Source organism: Pseudophryne corroboree, chromosome 1, assembly GCF_028390025.1.
Source record: "Pseudophryne corroboree isolate aPseCor3 chromosome 1, aPseCor3.hap2, whole genome shotgun sequence".
Lineage (NCBI taxonomy): Eukaryota > Metazoa > Chordata > Amphibia > Anura > Myobatrachidae > Pseudophryne > Pseudophryne corroboree.
The window spans coordinates 1,250,038,649-1,250,061,892 of NC_086444.1; the positions used below are offsets into that span (position 1 = coordinate 1,250,038,649).

The 23,244-nt window shown below is 51.5% G+C and overlaps 1 protein-coding gene across 5 annotated transcripts in view; it reads right to left on the reverse strand.

Moving 5' to 3' along the window:
• Positions 1-17,548, reverse strand: part of M1AP (meiosis 1 associated protein) — a 186,431-nt gene extending 168,883 nt beyond the window's left edge. The window contains exon 1 of one of the 5 annotated variants that reach the window (XR_010179217.1): positions 17,354-17,548. Coding sequence is in view for 2 of the 5 variants with exons in the window: in XM_063925955.1 (XP_063782025.1) it covers positions 17,354-17,473 (120 nt within the window). In the remaining 3 variants the exon portion in view is untranslated. Of the gene's footprint in view, positions 1-17,349 lie in introns of all 5 variants that reach the window. The other 4 variants (XM_063925955.1, XM_063925946.1, XM_063925965.1 and 1 more) reach the window with 4 other exon arrangements.
• Between the last annotated feature and the right edge of the window lie 5,696 nt (positions 17,549-23,244).

Below are 23,244 nucleotides of genomic sequence, written 5' to 3' on the forward strand. Positions count from 1 at the left end.
AGGGTACGAAAGAATTTTTAATAAAATAATTTAAAACAGATATTCGTCACAATAAGTTCTTATAATGGGACAAATAACAATAATATCATGACCAGATGGTGCAACTCCTCAACGTGAGAAAAAAGATGGAAAACCCGGGTATTCTCACCGTTGTATCGTTGAATTCACTGGTAGAAAGTATTCAGCTTCCACATGCTCCACCACCAACGCTTTTCTACTGTATGTAAGTCTTTATCAAGGCCTTGATAAAGACTTACATACAGTAGAAACGCGTTGGTGGTGGAGCATGATATTATTATTTGTCCCATTATAAGAACTTATTGTGACGAATATCTGTTTTAAATTATTTTATTAAAAATTCTTTCGTACCCTCATACATTCCTTCGTTTTTTGTGTGCTTTTCACTGAGCATGAAGTAAAATTGAAGGAATAGAGGAGGAAGATAGTGAAGAACATCGAAAGAAACCTTGATGTGAAAGTACACTGCACTTTGAAGTAAGCATACACGTGAGCATCCTATACACCTAGAGATATACTCGTGGGTGCTTGATTGTTTTGGATACCACATTCGTATGGGTGAAAGAAACCTTGATGAGATTTATATAATTGTTTTAGAAGTAAGCACATGTAAGCAGTACGCTTATGCGAATCACTGAGGTGGACCTTACGAGTAGAACTGCACTTCCCAAGTACTGAATAGTTGAAGGAACCTGGGTGTACATTTCATCCCTCGAATACCCACAGAGATTGTTACTGAACATTTGTGTATATATTGTGTTTTTTTTCATACACCATCTTTGGACGACGGATTTATATATGAACTCGCTTGTATGAAAAGGAACGGACTTTAGCCCACACGGGTAATCTCTTTGGACTTTTTATCATTTGCGCCACCTAGGGATTATTCTAATATACCCTTTTTATAGATCTTCAAAGCCCTGACTACATCAAGTAACTTGGAGTCCTCCAAGTCCCGAGTAGCCGCAGGCACCACAATAGGTTGGTTCAAATGAAACGCTGATACCACCTTTGGGAGAAATTGGGGACGAGTCCTCAATTCTGCCCTGTCCATATGGAAGATCAGATATGGGCTTTTACATGACAAAGCCGCCAATTCTGACACACGCCTTGCTGAAGCTAATGCCAACAGCATGACCACCTTCCACGTGAGATACTTTAGTTCCACGGTCTTAAGTGGCTCAAACCAGTGGGATTTCAAGAAATCCAACACAACGTTAAGATCCCAAGGTGCCACTGGAGGCACAAAAGGGGGCTGAATATGCAGCACTCCCTTACCAAACGTCTGAACCTCAGGCAGTGAAGACACTTCTTTTTGAAAGAAAATAGATAGGGCCGAAATCTGAACCTTTATGGACCCCAATTTTAGGCCCATAGTCACCCCTGACTGTAGGAAGTGCAGAAATCGACCCAGCTGGAATTCCTCTGTTGGGGCCTTCCTGGCCTCACACCAAGCAACATATTTCCGCCATATACGGTGATAATGCTTAGCTGTCACATCCTTCCTAGCTTTTATCAGCGTAGGAATCACTTCATCTGGAATGCCCTTTTCCGTTAGGATCCGGCGTTCAACCACCATGCCGTCAAACGCAGCCGCGGTAAGTCTTGGAACATACAGGGCCCCTGTTGCAACAGGTCCTGTCTGAGAGGCAGAGGCCATGGGTCCTCTGAGATCATTTCTTGCAGTTCTGGGTACCAAGTTCTTCTTGGCCAATCCGGAACGATGAGTATAGTTCTTACTCCTCTCTTTCTTACTATCCTCAGTACCTTGGGTATGAGAGGAAGAGGAGGAAACACATAAACCGACTGGTACACCCACGGTGTCACTAGTGCGTCCACAGCTATCACCTGAGGATCCCTTGACCTGGCGCAATATCTTTTTAGCTTTTCGTTGAGGCGGGACGCCATCATGTCCACCTGTGGCATTTCCCACCGATTTGTAATCTGTGTGAAGACTTCTTGATGAAGTCCCCACTCTCCCGGGTGGAGGTCGTGTCTGCTGAGGAAGTCTGCTTCCCAGTTGTCCACTCCCGGAATGAACACTGCTGACAGTGCTAGCACGTGATTCTCCGCCCATCGAAGAATCCTTGTGGCATCTGCCATCGCCATCCTGCTTCTTGTGCCGCCCTGGCGGTTCACATGGGCGACCGCCGTGATGTTGTCTGACTGAATCAGCACTGGTTGGTTTTGAAGCAGGGGCTTTGCTTGAGTCAGGGCGTTGTAAATGGCCCTTAGTTCCAGTATATTTATGTGTAGTGAAGTCTCCAGACTTGACCACTGCCCTTGGAAGTTTCTTCCCTGAGTGACTGCCCCCCATCCCAGTCCAGTATGCCGAACCTGCGACCCTCGAGAAGATGAGCACTCTGCAGCCACCACAGCAGAGACACCCTGGCCCTTGGGGATAGGGTGATCAGCCGATGCATCTGAAGATGCGATCCGGACCACTTGTCCAACAGATCCCACTGAAAGATCCTTGCATGGAACCTGTCGAAGGGAATTGCTTCGTATGAAGCCACCATCTTTCCCAGGACTCGCGTGCAGTGATGCACCGACACCTGTTTTTGGTTTCAGGAGGTCCCTGACCAGAGATGACAATTCCTGGGCCTTCTCCACACGATCGAGGTCAGGCCCTGTGTTCGAACCCTCTGGAGCTAATGGTGTCCAGTAGCCTAAGAAGCACAAGCTAGCTGCAAGCAGGTAGGTTTGCTTCTCTCCCCTCAGTCCCACGTAGCAGTGAGTCTGTTGCCAGCAGATCTCACTGAAAATAAAAAACCTAACAAAATACTTTCTTTTCTAGCAAGCTCAGGAGAGCCCATTAGGAGCACCCAGCTCTGGCCGGGCACAGATTCTAACTGAGGTCTGGAGGAGGGGCATAGAGGGAGGAGCCAGTGCACACCAGATAGTACCTAATCTTTCTTTTAGAGTGCCCAGTCTCCTGCGGAGCCCGTCTATTCCCCATGGTCCTTACGGAGTTCCCAGCATCCACTAGGACATCAGAGAAATAGAGGTATACAGGTAGGATATAGAGGTATACAGGGAGGATATAGAGGTATATAGTGTGGATATAGAGGTATATAGTGAGGATATAGGGAGTATATAGAGGATATAGAGGTATACAGGTAGGATATAGAGGTATACAGGGAGGATATAGAGGTATATAGTGTGGATATAGAGGTATATAGTAAGGATATAGGGAGTATATAGAGGTATACAGGGAGGATATAGAGGTATATAGTGTGGATATAGAGGTATATAGTGAGGATATAGGGAGTATATAGAGGTATACAGGTAGGATATAGAGGTATACAGGGAGGATATAGAGGTATATAGTGTGGATATAGAGGTATATAGTGAGGATATAGAGGTATATAGGGAGTATATAGAGGATATAGAGGTATACAGGTAGGATATAGAGGTATACAGGGAGGATATAGAGGTATATAGTGTGGATATAGAGGTATATAGTGAGGATATAGAGGTATATAGGGAGTATATAGAGGATATAGAGGTATACAGGTAGGATATAGAGGTATACAGGGAGGATATAGAGGTATATAGTGTGGATATAGAGGTATATAGTGAGGATATAGGGAGTATATAGGGGATATAGAGGTATACAGGTAGGATATAGAGGTATACATATATATATAGGTATACAGGGATATATAGAGGTATATAGTGTGGATATAGAGGTATATAGTGAGGATATAGGGAGTATATAGGGGATAATAAGATTTTACTCACCGGTAAATCTATTTCTCGTAGTCCGTAGTGGATGCTGGGGACTCCGTAAGGACCATGGGGAATAGCGGCTCCGCAGGAGACTGGGCACAACTAAAGACAGCTTTAGGACTACCTGGTGTGCACTGGCTCCTCCCTCTATGACCCTCCTCCAGACCTCAGTTAGGATACTGTGCCCGGAAGAGCTGACACAATAAGGAAGGATTTTGAATCCCGGGTAAGACTCATACCAGCCACACCAATCACACCGTACAACTCGTGATACTATACCCAGTTAACAGTATGAAATACAACTGAGCCTCTCAACAGATGGCTCATAACAATAACCCGTTATTAAACAATAACTATATACAAGTATTGCAGACAATCCGCACTTGCGATGGGCGCCCAGCATCCACTACGGACTACGAGAAATAGATTTACCGGTGAGTAAAATCTTATTTTCTCTAACGTCCTAAGTGGATGCTGGGGACTCCGTAAGGACCATGGGGATTATACCAAAGCTCCCAAACGGGCGGGAGAGTGCGAATGACTCTGCAGCACCGAATGAGCGAACTCTAGGTCCTCCTCAGCCAGGGTGTCAAACTTGTAGAATCTTGCAAATGTGTTTGACCCCGACCAAGTAGCTGCTCGGCAAAGTTGCAAAGCCGAGACCCCTCGGGCAGCCGCCCAAGAAGAGCCCACCTTCCTAGTGGAATGGGCTTTCACTGATTTAGGATGCGGCAGTCCAGCCGCAGAATCTGCAAGCTGAATCGTGCTACAGATCCAGCGAGCAATAGTCTGCTTAGAAGCAGGAGCACCCAGCTTGTTGGGTGCATACAGGATAAATAGCGAGTCAGTTTTCCTGACTCTAGCCGTCCTGGAAACATAAATTTTCAGGGCTCTGACTACGTCCAGCAACTTGGAATCCTCCAAGTCCCGAGTAGCCGCAGGCACCACAATAGGTTGGTTCAAATGAAAAGCTGATACCACCTTAGGCAGGAATTGGGAACGAGTCCTCAATTCCGCCCTATCCATATGGAAAATCAGATAAGGGCTTTTACATGACAAAGCCGCCAATTCTGACACACGCCTGGCCGAGGCCAAGGCCAACAGCATGACCACCTTCCACGTGAGATATTTTAGCTCCACGGTTTTAAGTGGCTCAAACCAATGCGACTTTAGGAAATCCAACACCACGTTGAGATCCCAAGGTGCCACCGGAGGCACAAAAGGAGGCTGAATATGTAACACTCTAACAAAAGTCTGAACTTCAGGCAGTGAAGCCAGTTCTTTTTGGAAGAAAATCGACAGAGCCGAAATCTGGACCTTAATGGAACCCAATTTGAGGCCCATAGTCACCCCTGACTGTAGGAAGTGCAGGAATCGACCCAGCTGAAATTCCTCCGTTGGGGCCTTCTTGGCCTCACACCACGCAACATATTTCCGCCATATGCGGTGATAATGTTTTGCGGTCACATCCTTCCTGGCTTTGATCAGCGTAGGAATGACTTCCTCCGGAATGCCCTTTTCCTTTAGGATCCGGTGTTCAACTGCCATGCCGTCAAACGCAGCCGCGGTAAGTCTTGGAACAGGCAGGGCCCCTGCTGCAGCAGGTCTTGTCTGAGCGGTAGAGGCCATGGGTCCTCTGAGATCATTTCTTGAAGCTCTGGGTACCAAGCTCTTCTTGGCCAATCCGGAACAATGAGTATAGTTCTTACTCTTCTCCTTCTTATTATCCTCAGTACCTTGGGTATGAGAGGAAGAGGAGGGAACACATAAACCGACTGGTACACCCATGGTGTCACTAGAGCGTCCACCGCTATCGCCTGAGGGTCCCTTGACCTGGCGCAATAGTTTTCTAGCTTTTTGTTGAGGCGGGACGCCATCATGTCCACCTGTGGCCTTTCCCACCGGTTTGTAATCAGCCGGAAGACTTCTGGATGAATTCCCCACTCTCCCGGGTGTAGGTCGTGCCTGCTGAGGAAGTCTGCTTCCCAGTTGTCCACTCCCGGAATGAACACTGATGACAGTGCTAACACGTGATTTTCCGCCCATCGGAGAATCCTTGTGGCTTCTGCCATCGCCGTCCTGCTTCTCGTGCCGTCCTGCCGGTTTACATGGGCGACCGCCGTGATGTTGTCTGACTGGATCAGTACCGGCTGGCTTTGAAGCAGGGGTCTTGCCTGACTTAGGGCATTGTAAATGGCCCTTAGTTCCAGAATATTTATGTGTAGGGACATCTCCTGGCTTGACCATAGTCCTTGGAAATTTCTTCCCTGTGTGACTGCCCCCCAGCCTCGAAGGCTGGCATCCGTGGTTACCAGGACCCAGTCCTGTATGCCGAATCTGCGGCCCTCCAGAAGATGAGCACTCTGCAGCCACCACAGTAGAGACACCCTGGTCCTTGCAGACAGGGTTATCATCCGATGCATCTGAAGATGCGATCCGGACCACTTGTCCAATAGAAGCTACCATTTTCCCCAGGACTCGCGTGCAGTGGTGCACCGACACCTGTATTGGTTTTAGGAGGTCTCTGACTAGCGCTGACAACTCCTTGGCCTTCTCCTCCGGGAGAAACACCTTTTTCTGTTCTGTGTCCAGAACCATCCCCAGGAACAATAGACGTGTTGCAGGAACCAGCTGCGACTTTTGAATATTCAGGATCCAGCCGTGCTGTTGTAGCACTTCCCGAGCTAGTGCTACTCCGATCAACAACTGCTCCCTGGACCTCGCCTTTATAAGGAGATCGTCCAAGTACGGGATAATTATAACTCCCTTTTTTCGAAGGAGTATCATCATTTCGGCCATTACCTTGGTAAATACCCTCGGTGCCGTGGACAGACCAAACGGCAACGTCTGGAATTGGTAATGACAGTCCTGTACCACAAATCTGAGGTACTCCTGGTGAGGAGGGTAAATGGGGACATGCAGGTAAGCATCCTTGATGTCCAGTGATACCATGTAATCCCCTTCCTCCAGGCTTGAAATAACCGCCCTGAGCGATTCCATCTTGAACTTGTATCTTTTTATATACGTGTTCATGGATTTCAAATTTAAAATGGGTCTCACCGAACCGTCCGGTTTCGGTACCACAAACATTGTGGAATAGTAACCCCGTCCTTGTTGAAGGAGGGGCACCTTGACTATCACCTGCTGGGAATACAGCTTGTGAATTGCCTCTAGCACTGCCTCCCTGTCCAAGGGAGTCGTTGGCAAGGCAGATTTGAGGAAACGGCGAGGGGGAGACGTCTCGAATTCCAGCTTGTATCCCTGAGATACCACTTGTAGAATCCAGGGATCCACCCGTGAGCAAGCCCACTGATTGCTGAAGTACTTGAGACGGGCCCCCACCGCACCTGGCTCCGCCAGTGGAGCCCCAGCGTCATGCTGTGGACTTAGAGGAAGCGGGGGAGGACTTTTGTTCCTGGGAACTGGCTGTATTTTGCAGCTTTTTCCCCCTACCTCTGCCTCTGGGCAGAAAGGACGCGCCTCTAACCCGCTTGCCTTTCTGGGGCCGAAAGGACTGTACTTGATAATACGGTGCTTTCTTTGGCTGTGAGGGAACATGGGGTAAAAAAGTTGATTTCCCAGCTGTCGCTGTGGAAACTAGGTCAGAGAGACCATCCCCAAACAACTCCTCACCCTTGTAAGGCAAAACCTCCATGTGCCTTTTAGAATCTGCATCCCCTGTCCACTGCCGAGTCCATAAACCTCTCCTGGCAGAAATGGACATTGCATTTATTCTAGATGCCAGCCGGCAAATATCCCTCTGTGCATCTCTCATGTATAAGACTGCGTCTTTAATATGCTCTATGGTTAGCAATATAGTGTCCCTGATTAAGGTATCAATATTTTCTGACAGGGAATCTGACCACGCAGCTGCAGCACTGCACATCCATGCTGAAGCAATAGCTGGTCTCAGTATAATGCCTGAGTGTGTGTATATATAGACTTCAGGATAGCCTCCTGCTTCCTATCAGCAGGCTCCTTGAGGGCGGCCGTGTCCGGAGACGGTAGTGCCACCTTCTTTGATAGACGTGTGAGCGCTTTATCCACCCTAGGGGATGTCTCCCAGCGTAACCTGTCCTCTGGCGGGAAAGGGTACGCCATTAGTAACTTTCTAGAAACCACCAGTTTCTTATCGGGGGAAGCCCATGCTGCTTCACACACTTCATTTAACTCATCTGATGGGGGAAAAACCACTGGTAGTTTTTTCTCCCCAAACATTATACCCTTTTTTGTGGTACCTGGGGTAATATCAGAAATGTGCAACACATTTTTCATTGCCGCAATCATATAACGGGTTGCTCTATTGGAATGTACACTCGTCTCCTCATCGTCGACACTGGAGTTGGTATCCGTGTCGACATCTGTGTCTGCCATCTGAGGTAGCGGGCGTTTTAGAGCCCCTGATGGCTTTTGAGACAGCTGGGCAGGCACAAGCTGAGAAGCCGGCTGTCCCACATCTGCTATGCGTCAAACCTTTTATGTAAGGAGTTGACACTGTCACGTAATTCCTTCCACATGTCCATCCATTCAGGTGTCGGCCCTGCAGGGGGTGACATCACATTTATCGGCACCTGCTCCGCCTCCACATAAGCCTCCTCATCAAACATGTCGACACAGCCGTACCGACACACCGCACACACACAGGGAATGCTCTGACTGAGGACAGGACCCCACAAAAGCCCTTTGGGGAGACAGAGAGAGAGTATGCCAGCACACACCAGAGCGCTATATAAAACAGGGATTAACACTATAACTGAGTGATTTTTTCCCAATAGCAGCTTATCTATACAATATTGCGCCTAAATTTAGCGCCCCCCCTCTTTTTTACCCTATGTAGTCTGGAAACTGCAGGGGAGAGCCTGGGAGCGATCCTTCCAGCGGAGCTGTGAGGGAAAATGGCGCCAGTGTGCTGAGGGAGATAGCCCCGCCCCTTTTTGGCGGACTTCTCCCGCTTTTTTATATGTATATCTGGCAGGGGTATTTTACACATATATAGTCTTTATGACTATATTATGTGTTTTTTTAGCCAGCAAGCTATTCTATATTGCAGCCCAGGGCGCCCCCCCCCCCCTCCCCCAGCGCCCTGAACCCATCAGTGACCGGAGTATGTGGTGTGCATAGGGAGCAATGGCGCACAGCTGCAGTGCTGTGCGCTACCTTAATGAAAACCGAAGTCTTGTGACGCCGATTTCCAGGAACGTCTTCTTGCTTCTGGCTCTGTAAGGGGGACGGCGGCGCGGCTCCGGACGACCGAGGCTGGGCCTGTGTTCGATCCCTCTGGAGCTAATGGTGTCTAGTAGCCTAGAAGCCCAAGCTAGCTGCAAGCAGGTAGGTTCGCTTCTTCTCCCCTTAGTCCCTCGCTGCAGTGAGCCTGTTGCCAGCAGATCTCACTGAAAATAAAAAACCTAAAAATATACTTTCTTTTCTAGGAGCTCAGGAGAGCCCCTAGTGTGCAACCAGCTCGGCCGGGCACAAGATTCTAACTGAGGTCTGGAGGAGGGGCATAGAGGGAGGAGCCAGTGCACACCAGGTAGTCCTAAAGCTTTCTTTAGTTGTGCCCAGTCTCCTGCGGAGCCGCTAGTCACCATGGTCCTTACGGAGTCCCAGCATCCACTTAGGACGTTAGAGAAATAGAGGTATACAGGTAGGATATAGAGGTATACATGTATATATAGTAGTGATGAGCGGGTTCGGTTTTACTCGGTTCTCAAAACAGAACCTTATGGGCTATCCAAAACACGTGACATCCGTGAGCCAATAAAATGCCGTTTTGAGAACCGAGTAAAACCGAACTCGCTCATCACTAATATATAGATATACAGGGAGGATATAGAGGTATATAGTGAGGATAGTTATATAGGGAGTATATACAGAGGATATATATGTATACAGAGAGGATATAGAGGTATACAGAGAGGATATAGAGGTATACAGGGATGATATATAGGTATACAGGGAAGATATATAGGTATACAGGGAGGATATATAGGTATACAGGGAGGATATATAGGTATACAGGGAGGATATAGCGGTATATAGTGGGGATACAGTTATATAGGGAGTATATATAGGTATAGAGGATATATAGGTATACAGGGAGGATATATAGGTATACAGGGAGGATATATAGGTATACAGGGAGGATATAAATAAGATTTTACTTACCGATAAATCTATTTCTCATAGTCCGTAGTGGATGCTGGGGACTCCGTCAGGACCATGGGGAATAGCGGCTCCGCAGGAGACAGGGCACAAAAGCAAGCTTTTAGGATCACATGGTGTGTACTGGCTCCTCCCCCTATGACCCTCCTCCAAGCCTCAGTTAGGTACTGTGCCCGGACGAGCGTACACAATAAGGAAGGATCTTGAATCCCGGGTAAGACTCATACCAGCCACACCAATCACACCGTACAACTTGTGATTTGAACCCAGTTAACAGTATGATAACAATGAAGTAGCCTCTAAAAAAAAGATGGCTCACAACAATAATAACCCGATTTTTTTGTAACAATAACTATGTACAAGTAATGCAGACAATCCGCACTTGGGATGGGCGCCCAGCATCCACTACGGACTATGAGAAATAGATTTATCGGTAAGTAAAATCTTATTTTCTCTAACGTCCTAGTGGATGCTGGGGACTCCGTCAGGACCATGGGGATTATACCAAAGCTCCCAAACGGGCGGGAGAGTGCGGATGACTCTGCAGCACCGAATGAGAGAACTCCAGGTCCTCCTCAGCCAGGGTATCAAATTTGTAGAATTTAGCAAACGTGTTTGCCCCTGACCAAGTAGCTGCTCGGCAAAGTTGTAAAGCCGAGACCCCTCGGGCAGCCGCCCAAGATGAGCCCACCTTCCTTGTGGAATGGGCATTTACAGATTTTGGCTGTGGCAGGCCTGCCACAGAATGTGCAAGCTGAATCGTACTACAAATCCAACGAGCAATAGTCTGCTTAGAAGCAGGAGCACCCAGCTTTTTGGGTGCCTACAATATAAACAGCAAGTCAGACTTTCTGACTCCAGCCGTCCTGGAATTATATATATATATATATATATTTTCAGGGCCCTGACAACGTCTAGCAACTTGGAGTCCTCCAAGTCCCTAGTAGCCGCAGGCACCACAATAGGTTGTTTCAGGTGAAACGCTGACACCACCTTAGGAAGAAACTGGGGACGAGTCCGCAGTTCTGCCCTGTCCGAATGGAAAATCAAATATGGGCTTTTGTAAGACAAAGCCGCCAATTTTGACAATCGCCTGGCCGAGGCCAGGGCCAACAGCATGGTCACTTTCCATGTGAGATATTTCAAATCCACAGATTTGAGTGGTTCAAACCAATATGATTTGAGGAATCCCAACACTACGTTGAGATCCCACGGTGCCACTGGAGGCACACAAGGGCTGTATATGCAATACTCCCTTGACAAACGTCTGGACTTCAGGAACTGAAGCCAATTCTTTCTGGAAGAAAATCTATAGGGCCGAAACTTGAACCTTAATGGACCCCAATTTGAGGCTCATAGACACTCCTGTTTGCAGGAAGTGCAGAAATCGACCTAGTTGAAATTTTTTCGTGGGGCCTTCCTGGCCTCACCCACGCAACATATTTTTACCACATGTGGTGATAACGTTGTGCGGTCACCTCCTTCCTGGCTTTGACCAGGGTAGGTATGACCTCTTCCGGAATGCCTTTTCCCTTAGGATCCGGCGTTCAAACCGCCATGCCGTCAAACGCAGTCGCGGTAAGTCTTGGAACAGACAAGGTCCCTGCTGGAGCAGGTTCTTTCTTAAAGGCCGATGCCACGGTTCCTCTTGGAACAGACATGGTACTTGCTGAAAGCAAATCCCTTCTTAGCTCCCGAGGCCATTAGTCCTCTGTGAGCATCTCTTGAAGTTCCGGTTACCAAGTCCCTCTTGGCCAATCCGGAGCCACGAGTATAGTTCTTACTCCTCTATGTCTTATAATTCTCAATACCTTGGTTATGAGAAGCAGAGGAGGGAACACATACACCGACTGTTACACCCACGGTGTTACCAGGACGTCCACAGCTATCGCCTGAAGGTCTCGTGACCTGGCGCAATACCTGTCCCATTTTTTGTTCGGGCGGGACGCCATCATGTCCACCTTTGGTCTTTCCCAACGGTTCACAATCATGCGGAAAACTTCCCGATGAAGTTCCCACTCTCCCGGGTGGAGGTCGTGCCTGCTGAGGAAGTCTGCTTCCCAGTCGTCCACTCCCGGAATGAACACTGCTGACAGTGCTATCACATGATTTTCCGCCTAGCGAAAAATCCTTGCAGTTTTGCCACTGCCCTCCTGCTTCTTGTGCCGCCCTTTCTGTTTACGTGGGCGACTGCCGTGATGTTATCCCACTGGATCAATACCGGCTGACCTTGAAGCAGAGGTCTTGCTAAGCTTAGAGCATTATAAATTTGCTCTTAGCTCCAGTATATTTATGTGGAGAGAATTCTCCAGACTTGATCACACTCCTTGTGTGACTGCTCCCCAGCCTCTCAGGCTGGCCTCCGTGGTCACGAGCATCCAATCCTGAATGCCGAATCTGCGGCCCTCTAGAAGATGAGCACTCTGTAATCACCACAGGAGAGACACCCTTGTCCTTGGATATAGGGTTATCCGCTGATGCATCTGAAGATGCGATCCGGACCATTTGTCCAGCAGATCCCACTGAAGAGTTCTTGCATGAAATCTGCCGAATGGAAGCGCTTCGTAATAAGCCACCATTTTTACCAGGACTCTTGTGCAATGATGCACTGACACTTTTCCTGGTTTTAGGAGGATCCCGATTAGCTCGGATAACTCCCTGGCTTTCTCCTCTGGGAGAAACACCTTTTCCTGGACTGTGTCCAGAATCATCCCTAGGACCAGCAGACGTGTCGTCGGAACAACTGCGGTTTTGGAATATTTAGAATCCACCCGTGCTGTCGTAGAACTACTTGAGATAGTGCTACTCCGACCTCCAACTGTTCTCTGGACCTTGTTCTTATCAGGAGGTCGTCCATTTTCTTTGAAGACGAATCCTCCTTTCGGTCATTACCTTGGTAAGGACCCGGGGTGCCTTGGACAATCCAACGGCATCGTCTTGAAACTGATAGTGACAGTTCTGTACCACGAACCTGAGGTACCCTTGGTGAGAAAAGGCAAATTTTGGGACATGGAGGTAAGCATCCCTGATGTCCCGGGACACCATATAGTCCCCTTGTTCTTTGCTATCACTGCTCTGAGTGACTCCATCTGGATTTGAACCCTTGTAAGTGTTCAAATTTTTCAGATTTAGAATAGGTCTCACCTAGCCTTCAGTACCACCATATAGTGTGGAGTAATACCCCTTTCCTTGTTGTCGGAGGGGTAATTTTATTATCACCTGCTGGGAATACAGCTTGTGAATTGTTTTCAATACTGCCTCCCTGTCGGAGGGAGACATTGGTACAGCAGACTACAGGAACCTGCGAGGGGGGAAACCTCTCGACATTCCAATCTGTACCCTTTGGATACTACTTGTAGGATCCAGGGGTCCTGTACGGTCCCAGCGTCATGCTGAGAACTTGGTAGAAGCGGTGGAGGGCTTCTGTTCCTGGGAATGGGCTGCCTGCTGCAGTCTTCTTCCCTTTCCTCTATCCCTGGGCAGATATGACTCTTATAGGGACGAAAGGACTGAGGCTGAAAAGACGGTGTCTTTTTCTGCAGAGATGTGACTTAGGGTAAAAAACGGTGGATTTTCCAGCAGTTGCCCTGGCCACCAGGTCCCATGGACCGACCCCAAATAACTCCTCCCCTTTATACGGCAATACATCTTTGTGCCGTTTGGAATCTGCATCACCTGACCACTGTCGTGTCCATAAACATCTTCTTGCAGATATGGACATCGCATTTACTCTTGATGCCAGAGTGCAAATATCCCTCTGCGCATCTCGCATATATAGAAATGCATCCTTTAAATGCTCTATAGTCAATAAAATACTGTCCCTGTCAAAGGTATCAATATTTTTAGTCAGGGAATCCGACCAAGCCACCTCAGCTCTGCACATCCAGGCTGAGGCGATCGCTGGTCGCAGTATAACACCAGCATGTGTGTGTATACTTTTTAGGATATTTTTCAGCCTCCTATCAGCTGGCTCCTTAAGTACGGCCCTATCCGTAGATGGTACCGCTACTTGTTCTGATAAGCGTGTGAGCGCCTTATCCACCCTGAGGGGTGTTTCCCACCGCGCCTTAACTTCTGGCGGGAAAGGGTATACCGCCAATAATTTTCTATCGGGGGAAACCCACGCATCATCACACACTTCATTTAATTTATCTGATTCAGGAAAAACTACAGGTAGTTTTTTCACCTCACACATAATACCCTTTTTTGTGGTACTTGGAGTATCAGAAATATGTAACACCTCCTTCATTGCCCTTAACGTGTGGCCCTAAAAGAAAATACGTTTGTTTCTTCACCATCGACACTGAAATCAGTGTCCGTGTCTGGGTCTGTGTCGACCGACTGAGGTAAATGGGCATTTTACAGCCCCTGACGGTGTTTGAGACGCCTGGACAGATACTAATTTGTTCGCCGGCCCTCTCATGTCGTCAACCGGCTTGCAGCGTGTTGACATTGTCACGTAATTTCCATAAATAAGCCATCCATTCCGGTGTCGACTCCCTAGAGAGTGACATCACCATTACAGGCAATTTGCTCCGCCTCCTCACCAATATTTTCCTCATACATGTCGACACACACGTACCGACATACAGCACACACATAGGGAATGCTCTGATAGAGGACAGGACCCACTAGCCCTTTGGGGAGACAGAGGGAGAGTTTGCCAGCACACACCAAAACGCTATAATTATCCAGGGACAACCTTTATATAAGTGTTCCTCCCTTATAGCATTTTAATATATATACATATCGCCAAATCAGTGCCCCCCCTCTCTGTTTTAACCCTGTTTCTGTAGTGCAGTGCAGGGGAGAGCATGGGAGCCTTCCCACCAGCCTTTCTGTGAGGGAAAATGGCGCTGTGTGCTGAGGATAATAGGCCCCGCCCCCTTTTCGGCGGGCTTCTTCTCCGGAGTTTTAGATATCTGGCAGGGGTTAAATACATCCATATAGCCTCAAGGGCTATATGTGATGTATTTTTCGCCATACAGGTATTATACATTGCTGCCCAGGGCGCCCCCCTCCAGCGCCCTGCACCCTCCGTGACCGCTGTGTGAAGTGTGCTGACAACAATGGCGCACAGCTGCAGTGCTGTGCGCTACCTGATGAAGACTGAGAGTCTTCTGCCGCCTGGTTCCGGACCTCTTCATCTTCAGCGTCTGCAAGGGGGGTCGGCGGCGCGGCTCCGGGACGAACCCCAGGGCGAGCCCTGTGTTCCGACTCCCTCTGGAGCTATGTCCAGTAGCCTAAGAATCCAATCCATCCTGCACGCAGGTGAGTTGAAAATCTCTCCCCTAAGTCCCTCGATGCAGTGAGCCTGTTGCCAGCAGGACTCACTGAAAATAAAGAACCTAAAAACTTTTTCTAAGTAACTCTTTAAGAGAGCCACCTAGATTGCACCCTTCTCGGCCGGGCACAAAAACCTAACTGAGGCTTGGAGGAGGGTCATAGGGGGAGGAGCCAGTACACACCATGTGATCCTAAAAGCTTGCTTTTGTGCCCTGTCTCCTGCGGAGCCGCTATTCCCCATGGTCCTGACGGAGTCCCCAGCATCCACTAGGACGTTAGAGAAATGGTATATAGTGAGGATACAGTTATATAGGGAGTATATATAGGTATAGAGGATATATATGTATACAGGGAGGATATATAGGTATACAGGGAGGATATATATATATATGTATATAGGGAGGATATATAGGTATACAGGGAGGATATATATATGTATATAGTGAGGATACAGTTATATAGGGAGTATATATAGGTATAGAGGATATATATGTATACAGGGAGGATATATAGGTATACAGGGAGGATATATATATGTATATAGGGAGGATATATAGGTATACAGGGAGGATATAATGGTATATAGTGGGGATACAGTTATATAGGGAGTATATATAGGTATAGAGGATATATATGTATACAGGGAGGATATATATGTATATAGGGAGGATATATAGGTATACAGGGAGGATATAATGGTATATAGTGAGGATACAGTTATATAGGGAGTATATATAGGTATAGAGGATATATATGTATACAGGGATGCTATATAGGTATACAGGGAGGATATAATGGTATATAGTGAGGATATAGTTATATAGGGAGTATATATAGGTATAGAGGATATATATGTATACAGGGAGGATGTATAGGTATACAGGGAGGATATATATGTATATAGGGAGGATATATAGGTATACAGGGAGGATATAATGGTATATAGTGAGGATACAGTTATATAGGGAGTATATATAGGTATAGAGGATATATATGTATACAGGGAGGATATATAGGTATACAGGGAGGATATATATATATGTATATAGGGAGGATATATAGGTATACAGGGAGGATATATATATGTATATAGTGAGGATACAGTTATATAGGGAGTATATATAGGTATAGATGATATATATGTATACAGGGAGGATATATAGGTATACAGGGAGGATATATATATGTATATAGGGAGGATATATAGGTATACAGGGAGGATATAATGGTATATAGTGGGGATACAGTTATATAGGGAGTATATATAGGTATAGAGGATATATATGTATACAGGGAGGATATATAGGTATACAGGGAGGATATATATGTATATAGGGAGGATATATAGGTATACAGGGAGGATATAATGGTATATAGTGAGGATACAGTTATATAGGGAGTATATATAGGTATAGAGGATATATATGTATACAGGGATGCTATATAGGTATACAGGGAGGATATATATATGTATATAGGGAGGATATATAGGTATACAGGGAGGATATAATGGTATATAGTGAGGATATAGTTATATAGGGAGTATATATAGGTATAGAGGATATATATGTATACGGGGAGGATATATAGGTATACAGGGAGGATATATATATGTATATAGGGAGGATATATAGGTATACAGGGAGGATATATATATATATGTATATAGTGAGGATACAGTTATATAGGGAGTATATATAGGTATAGAGGATATATATGTATACAGGGAGGATATATAGGTATACAGGGAGGATATATATGTATATAGGGAGGATATATAGGTATACAGGGAGGATATAATGGTATATAGTGGGGATACAGTTATATAGGGAGTATATATAGGTATAGAGGATATATATGTATACAGGGAGGATGTATAGGTATACAGGGAGGATATATATGTATATAGGGAGGATATATAGGTATACAGGGAGGATATAATGGTATATAGTGAGGATACAGTTATATAGGGAGTATATATAGGTATAGAGGATATATATGTATACAGGGAGGATATATAGGTATACAGGGAGGATACAGGTATATGGGGAGGATATATATGTATACAGGGAGGAAGCAGCCCCCCTCCCTCACACCTATACAGGTAACCCGGGTATCAGGGATTCCTCACACACTTTACTTATTACACACATACAAAACGCAGCAGCCGGACACGTGTCATCTGAAACCACGCCTCTATTTTCCCATCAGCCCCTGGGGAAAGACCGCCTTTTTCATGTGTTGTTATAACTTGCGTAACAGGTGAGTCCCGCATCCAATCATTTCCCGGGATTTATGACAGACATTCTTCTCATCCAATCACTGACAACACATTGTCATAATATCATTCACGGGATTCTCACACTCCGATTTACTCCGCCCCCTGCCTGTCACTCACACAGCGCCGTCACTGTCATACCCCGCCCCCAGCCTGCCTAACCCCGCCCCCTCACCGTTACACAGCCCCCTCCCTGTCACTCACCCCACCCCCTCACTGCTACACTGCCCCCTCCCATCACTCACCCAGCACCGTATCAGTCATACCCCGCCCCCTGCCTGACCCCGCCCTCAAACTGCTACAATGCCCCCTCCCTGCCTCACCCCGCCCCCTCACAACTACTCTGCCCCTCCCTGCCTCACCCCGCCCCCTCACTGCTACACTTCCCCCTCCCTGTCACTCACCCAGTGCCGTCACTGTCATACCCCGCCCCCTGCCTGCCTAACCCCGCCCCTTCACTGCTACACTGCCCCCTCCCTGTCACTCACCCAGCACCATATCTCTCATAACCCGCCCCCTGCCTGCCTGACCCTGCCCCCTCACTGCTACACTGCCCCCTCCCATCACTCACCCAGCACCGTCTCAGTCATACCCCGCCCCCTGCCTGCCTCACCCCGCCCCCTCACTGCTACACTGCCCCCTCCCATCACTCACCCAGCACCGTCTCAGTCATACCCCGCCCCCTGCCTGACCCCGCCCTCTCACTGCTACAATGCCCCCTCCCTGCCTCACCCCGCCCCCTCACAACTACTCTGCCCCTCCCTGCCTCACCCCGCGCCCTCACTGCTACACTGCCCCCTCCCATCACTAACCCAGCACCGTCTCAGTCATACCCCGCCCCCTGCCTGCCTGACCCCGCCCTCTCACTGCTACAATGCCCCCTCCCTGCCTCACCCAGCACCGTATCTCTTATAACCCGCCCACTGCCTGCCTGCCCCTGCCCCCTCACTGCTACACTGCCCCCTCCCATCACTCACCCAGCACCGTCTCAGTCATACCCCGCCCCCTGCCTGCCTGACCCCGCCCTCTCACTGCTACAATGCCCCCTCCCATCACTCACCCAGCACCGTCTCAGTCATACCCCGCCCCCTGCCTGTCTGACCCCGCCCTCTCACTGCTACACTGCCCCCTCCCATCACTCACCCAGCACCGTCTCAGTCATACCCCGCCCCCTGCCTGCCTGACCCCGCCCCCTCCCTGCTACACTGCCCCCTCCCATCACTCACCCAGCACCGTCTCAGTCATACCCCGCCCCCTGCCTGCCTGACCCCGCCCTCTCACTGCTACAATGCCCCCTCCCATCACTCACCCAGCACCGTCTCAGTCATACCCCGCCCCCTGCCTACCTGACCCCGCCCTCTCACTGCTACAATGCCCCCTCACTGCTACTCTGCCCCTCCCTGCCTCACCACGCCCCCTCACTGCTACACTGCACCCTCCCTGTCACTCACCCAGTGCCGTCACTGTCATACCCCGCCCCCTGCCTGCCTAACCCCGCCCCTTCACTGCTACACTGCCCCCTCCCTGTCACTCACCCAGCACCGTATCTCTCATAACCCGCCCCCTGCCTGCCTGACCCTGCCCCCTCACTGCTACACTGCCCCCTCCCATCACTCACCCAGCACCGTCTCAGTCATACCCCGCCCCCTGCCTGCCTGACCCCGCCCTCTCACTGCTACAATGCCCCCTCCCTGCCTCACCCCGCCCCCTCACAACTACTCTGTCCCTCCCTGCCTCACCCCGCACCCTCACTGCTACACTGCCCCCTCCCTGTCACACACCCAGGGCCGTCTCCGTCATACCCCGCCCCTGCCTGCCTCACCCCGCCCCCTCACAGCTACACTGCCCCTCCCTGTCACACACCCAGCGCCGTCTCCGTCATACCCCGCCCCTGCCTGCCTTACCCCGCCCCCTCACTGCTACACTGCACCCTCCCTGCCTCACCCCACCCCCTCCCAACTACTCTGCCCCTCCCTGCCTCACCCCGCACCCTCACTGCTACACTGCCCCCTCCCCATCACTGCCCCCTCCCCATCACTCACCCAGCACCGTATCTGTCATACCCCACCCCCTGCCTGCCTGACCCCGCCCCCTCACTGCTACACTGCCCCCTCCCTGCCTCACCCCGCCCCCTTCCTGCCTCACCCCACCCCCTTCCTGCCTCACCCGGCCCCCTCACTGCTACACTGCCCCCTCCCCATCACTCACCCTGCACCGTCTCAGTCATACCCCGCCCCCTGCCTGCCTGACCCCGCCCCCTCACTGCTACACTGCCCCCTCCCCATCACTCACCCAGCACCGTCTCAGTCATACCCCGCCCCCTGCCTACCTGACCCCGCCCCCTCACTGCTACACTGCCCCCTCCCTGCCTCACCCCGCCCCCTCACTGCTACACTGTCCCCTCCCTGTCACTCACCCAGCGCCGTCTCTGTCATACCCCGCCCCCTGCCTGTCACACCCCACCCCCTCCCCGCTACACTGCCCCCTCCCTATCACTCACCCCACCCCCTCACCGCTACACTGCTCCTTCCCTGTCACTCACCCAGCGCCGTCTCCGTCTTACCCCGCCCCCTGCCTTCCTCACCCTGCCCCCCACTGATACATTGCCCCTCCCTGTCACTCACCCAGCGCTGTCTCTGTCATACCCCGCCCCCTCACTGATACACTGCCCCCTCCCTGTCTCACCCCGCCCCCTCACCGCTACATTGTCCCCTCCCCATCACTCACCCAGCGCTGTCTCTGTCATACCCCGCCCCCTCACTGATACACTACCCCCTCCCTGCCTTACCCTGCCCCCTCACTGCTACACTGCCCCCTCCCTGCCTCAACCCGCCCCCTAACTGCTACACTGCACCCTCCCTGCCTCACCCCGCCCCCTCACTGCTACACTGCCCCCTCCCTGCCTCACTCCACCCCCTCACTGCTACACTGCCCCCTCCCAGTCACACACCCAGCGCCGTCTCCGTCTTACCCCGCCCGCTGCCTGCCTAACCCCGCCCCCTCACTGCTACACTGCCCCCTCCCTGCCTCATCCCGCCCCCTCACTGCTACACTGCCCCCACCCTGCCTCACCCCGCCCCCCCACTGCTACACTGCCCCCTCCCTGTCACTCACCCAGCACCATCACTTTCACACCCCGCCCCCTCACTGCTACACTGCCCCCTCCCTATCACTCATCCTGCGCCATCTCTGTCATACCCCGCCCCCTGCCTGCCTAACCCAACCCCCTTACTGCTACACTGCCTCATCTCACCCCCTCACTGCTACACAACCCCCTCACCCCGCCCCCTCACTGCTACACTGCCCCATCCCTGTCACTCACCCAGCACCATCACTTTCACACCCCGCCACCTCACTGCTACATTGCCCCTCCCTATCACTCACCCAGTGCCGTCTCTGCCATACGCCGCCCCCTCCCTGCCTATCCCCGCCCCCTCACTGATACACTACCCCCTCCCTGCATTGCCCCGCCCCCTCCCTGCTTCACTGCCCCCTCCCTGTCACACACCCAGCGCCGTCTCCTTCTTACCCCGCCCGCTGCCTTCCTCACCCCGCCCCCTCACTGCTACACTGCCCCCTCCCTATCACTCATCCTGCGCCATCTCTGTCATACCCCGCCCCCTGCCTGCCTAACCCAACCCCCTTACTGCTACACTGCCTCATCCCAGCCCCTCACTGCTACACAACCCCCTCCCTGACTCACCCCGCCCCCTCTCTGCTACACTGCTCCCTCCCTGTCACTCACCCAGCGCCGTCACTGTCACACCCCACCACCTGCCTGCCTCACCCCGCCCCCTAACTGCTACACTGCCCCTCCCTGTCACTCACCCAGCGCCGTCTCCGTCTTATCCCGCCCGCTGCCTTTCTCACCACACCCCCTCACTGCTACACTGCCCCCTCCCTGCCTCACCCCGGCCCTTAACTGCTACACTGCCCCTCCCTGTCACTCACCCAGCGCCGTCTCCGTCTTATCCCGCCCGCTGCTTTCCTCACCACGCCCCCTCACCGCTACACTGTCCCCTCCTCATCACTCACCCAGCGCTGTCTCTGTCATACCCCGCCCCCTGCCCGCCTAACCCCACCCCCTCACTGATACACTACCCCCTCCCTGCCTTACCCGCCCCTTCACTGCTACACTGCCCCCTCCCTGTCACTCACCCAGCGCCGTCACTGTCCCAGCCATCCCCCTGCTTGCCACATCCCACCGCATCACTGCTACACTGCCCCCTCCCTGCCTCACCCCGCACTGCTACACTGCCCCCTCCCTGTCAAACACCCAGTGCCGTCTCCATCTTATCCCGCCCGCTGCCTTCCTCACCCCGCCCCCTCACCGCTACACTACCCCCTCCCTATCACTCATCCTGCGCCATCTCTGTCATGCCCTGCCCACTGCCTGCCTTACCCCGCCCCCTCACTGTTACACTGCCCCCTCCTTGTCTCACCCTGCCCCCTCACTGCTACACTGCCCCCTCCCAGTCACACACCCAGCGCCGTCTCCGTCTTACCCTGCCCGCTGCTTGCCTAACCCCACCCCCTCACTGATACACTGCCCCCTCCCTGCCTCACCCCACCCCCTAACTGCTACACTGCGCCCTCCCTGCCTCACCCCCCCAACTGCTACACTGCCCCCTCCCTGTCACTCACCCATCGCCATCACTTTCACACCCCGCCCCCTCACTGCTACACTGCCCCCTCCCTGCCTCATCCCGCCCCCTCACTGCTACACTGCCCCCTCCCTGCTTCACCCCGCCCCCTCACTGCTACACTGCCCCCTCCCTGTCACTCACCCAGCACCATCACTTTTACACCCCGCCCCCTCACTGCTACACTGCCCCCTCCCTGCCTCATCCCGCCCTCTCACTGCTACACTGCCCCCACCCTGCCTCACCCCACCCCCTCACTGCTACACTGCCCCCTCCCTGTCACTCACCCAGCGCCATCACTTTCACAACCCGCCCCCTCACTGCTACACTGCCCCCTCCCTGCCTCATCCCGCCCCCTCACTGCTACATTGCCCCTCCCTATCACTCACCCAGTGCCGTCTCTGCCATACGCCGCCCCCTCCCTGCCTATCCCCGCCCCCTCACTGATACACTACCCCCTCCCTGCGTTGCCCCGCCTCCTCACTGCTTCACTGCCCCCTCACTGTCACACACCCAGCGCCGTCTCCATCTTACCCCGCCGGCTGCCTTCCTCACCCCGCCCTCTCACCGCTACTCTACCCCCTCCCTACCACTCATCCTGCGCCATCTCTGTCATGCCCTGCCCACTGCCTGCCTTACCCCGCCCCCTCACTGTTACACTGCCCCCTCCCTGTCTCACCCCACCCCCTCACTGCTACACTGCCCCCTCCCAGTCACACACCCAGCGCCGTCTCCGTCTTACCCCGCCCGCTGCCTGCCTAACCCCGCCCCCTCACTGCTACACTGCCCCCTCCCTGCCTCATCCCGCCCCCTCACTGCTACACTGCCCCCATCCTGCCTCACTCCGCCCCCTCACTGCTACACTGCCCCCTCCCTGTCACTCACCCAGCACCATCACTTTCACACCCCGCCCCCTCACTGCTACATTGCCCCTCCCTATCACTCACCCAGTGCCGTCTCTGCCATACGCCGCCCCCTCCCTGCCTAACCCCGCCCCCCCTGCATTGCCCCGCCCCCTCCCTGCTCCCTGAGGGTGTTTCTACCGGTGGAGAAAGCGTTGGTGATACAATCAATGGTCCCGGAGGTCCTGAAACCTCCCGGTTCATCAGTGCATTGGCCTTCTGG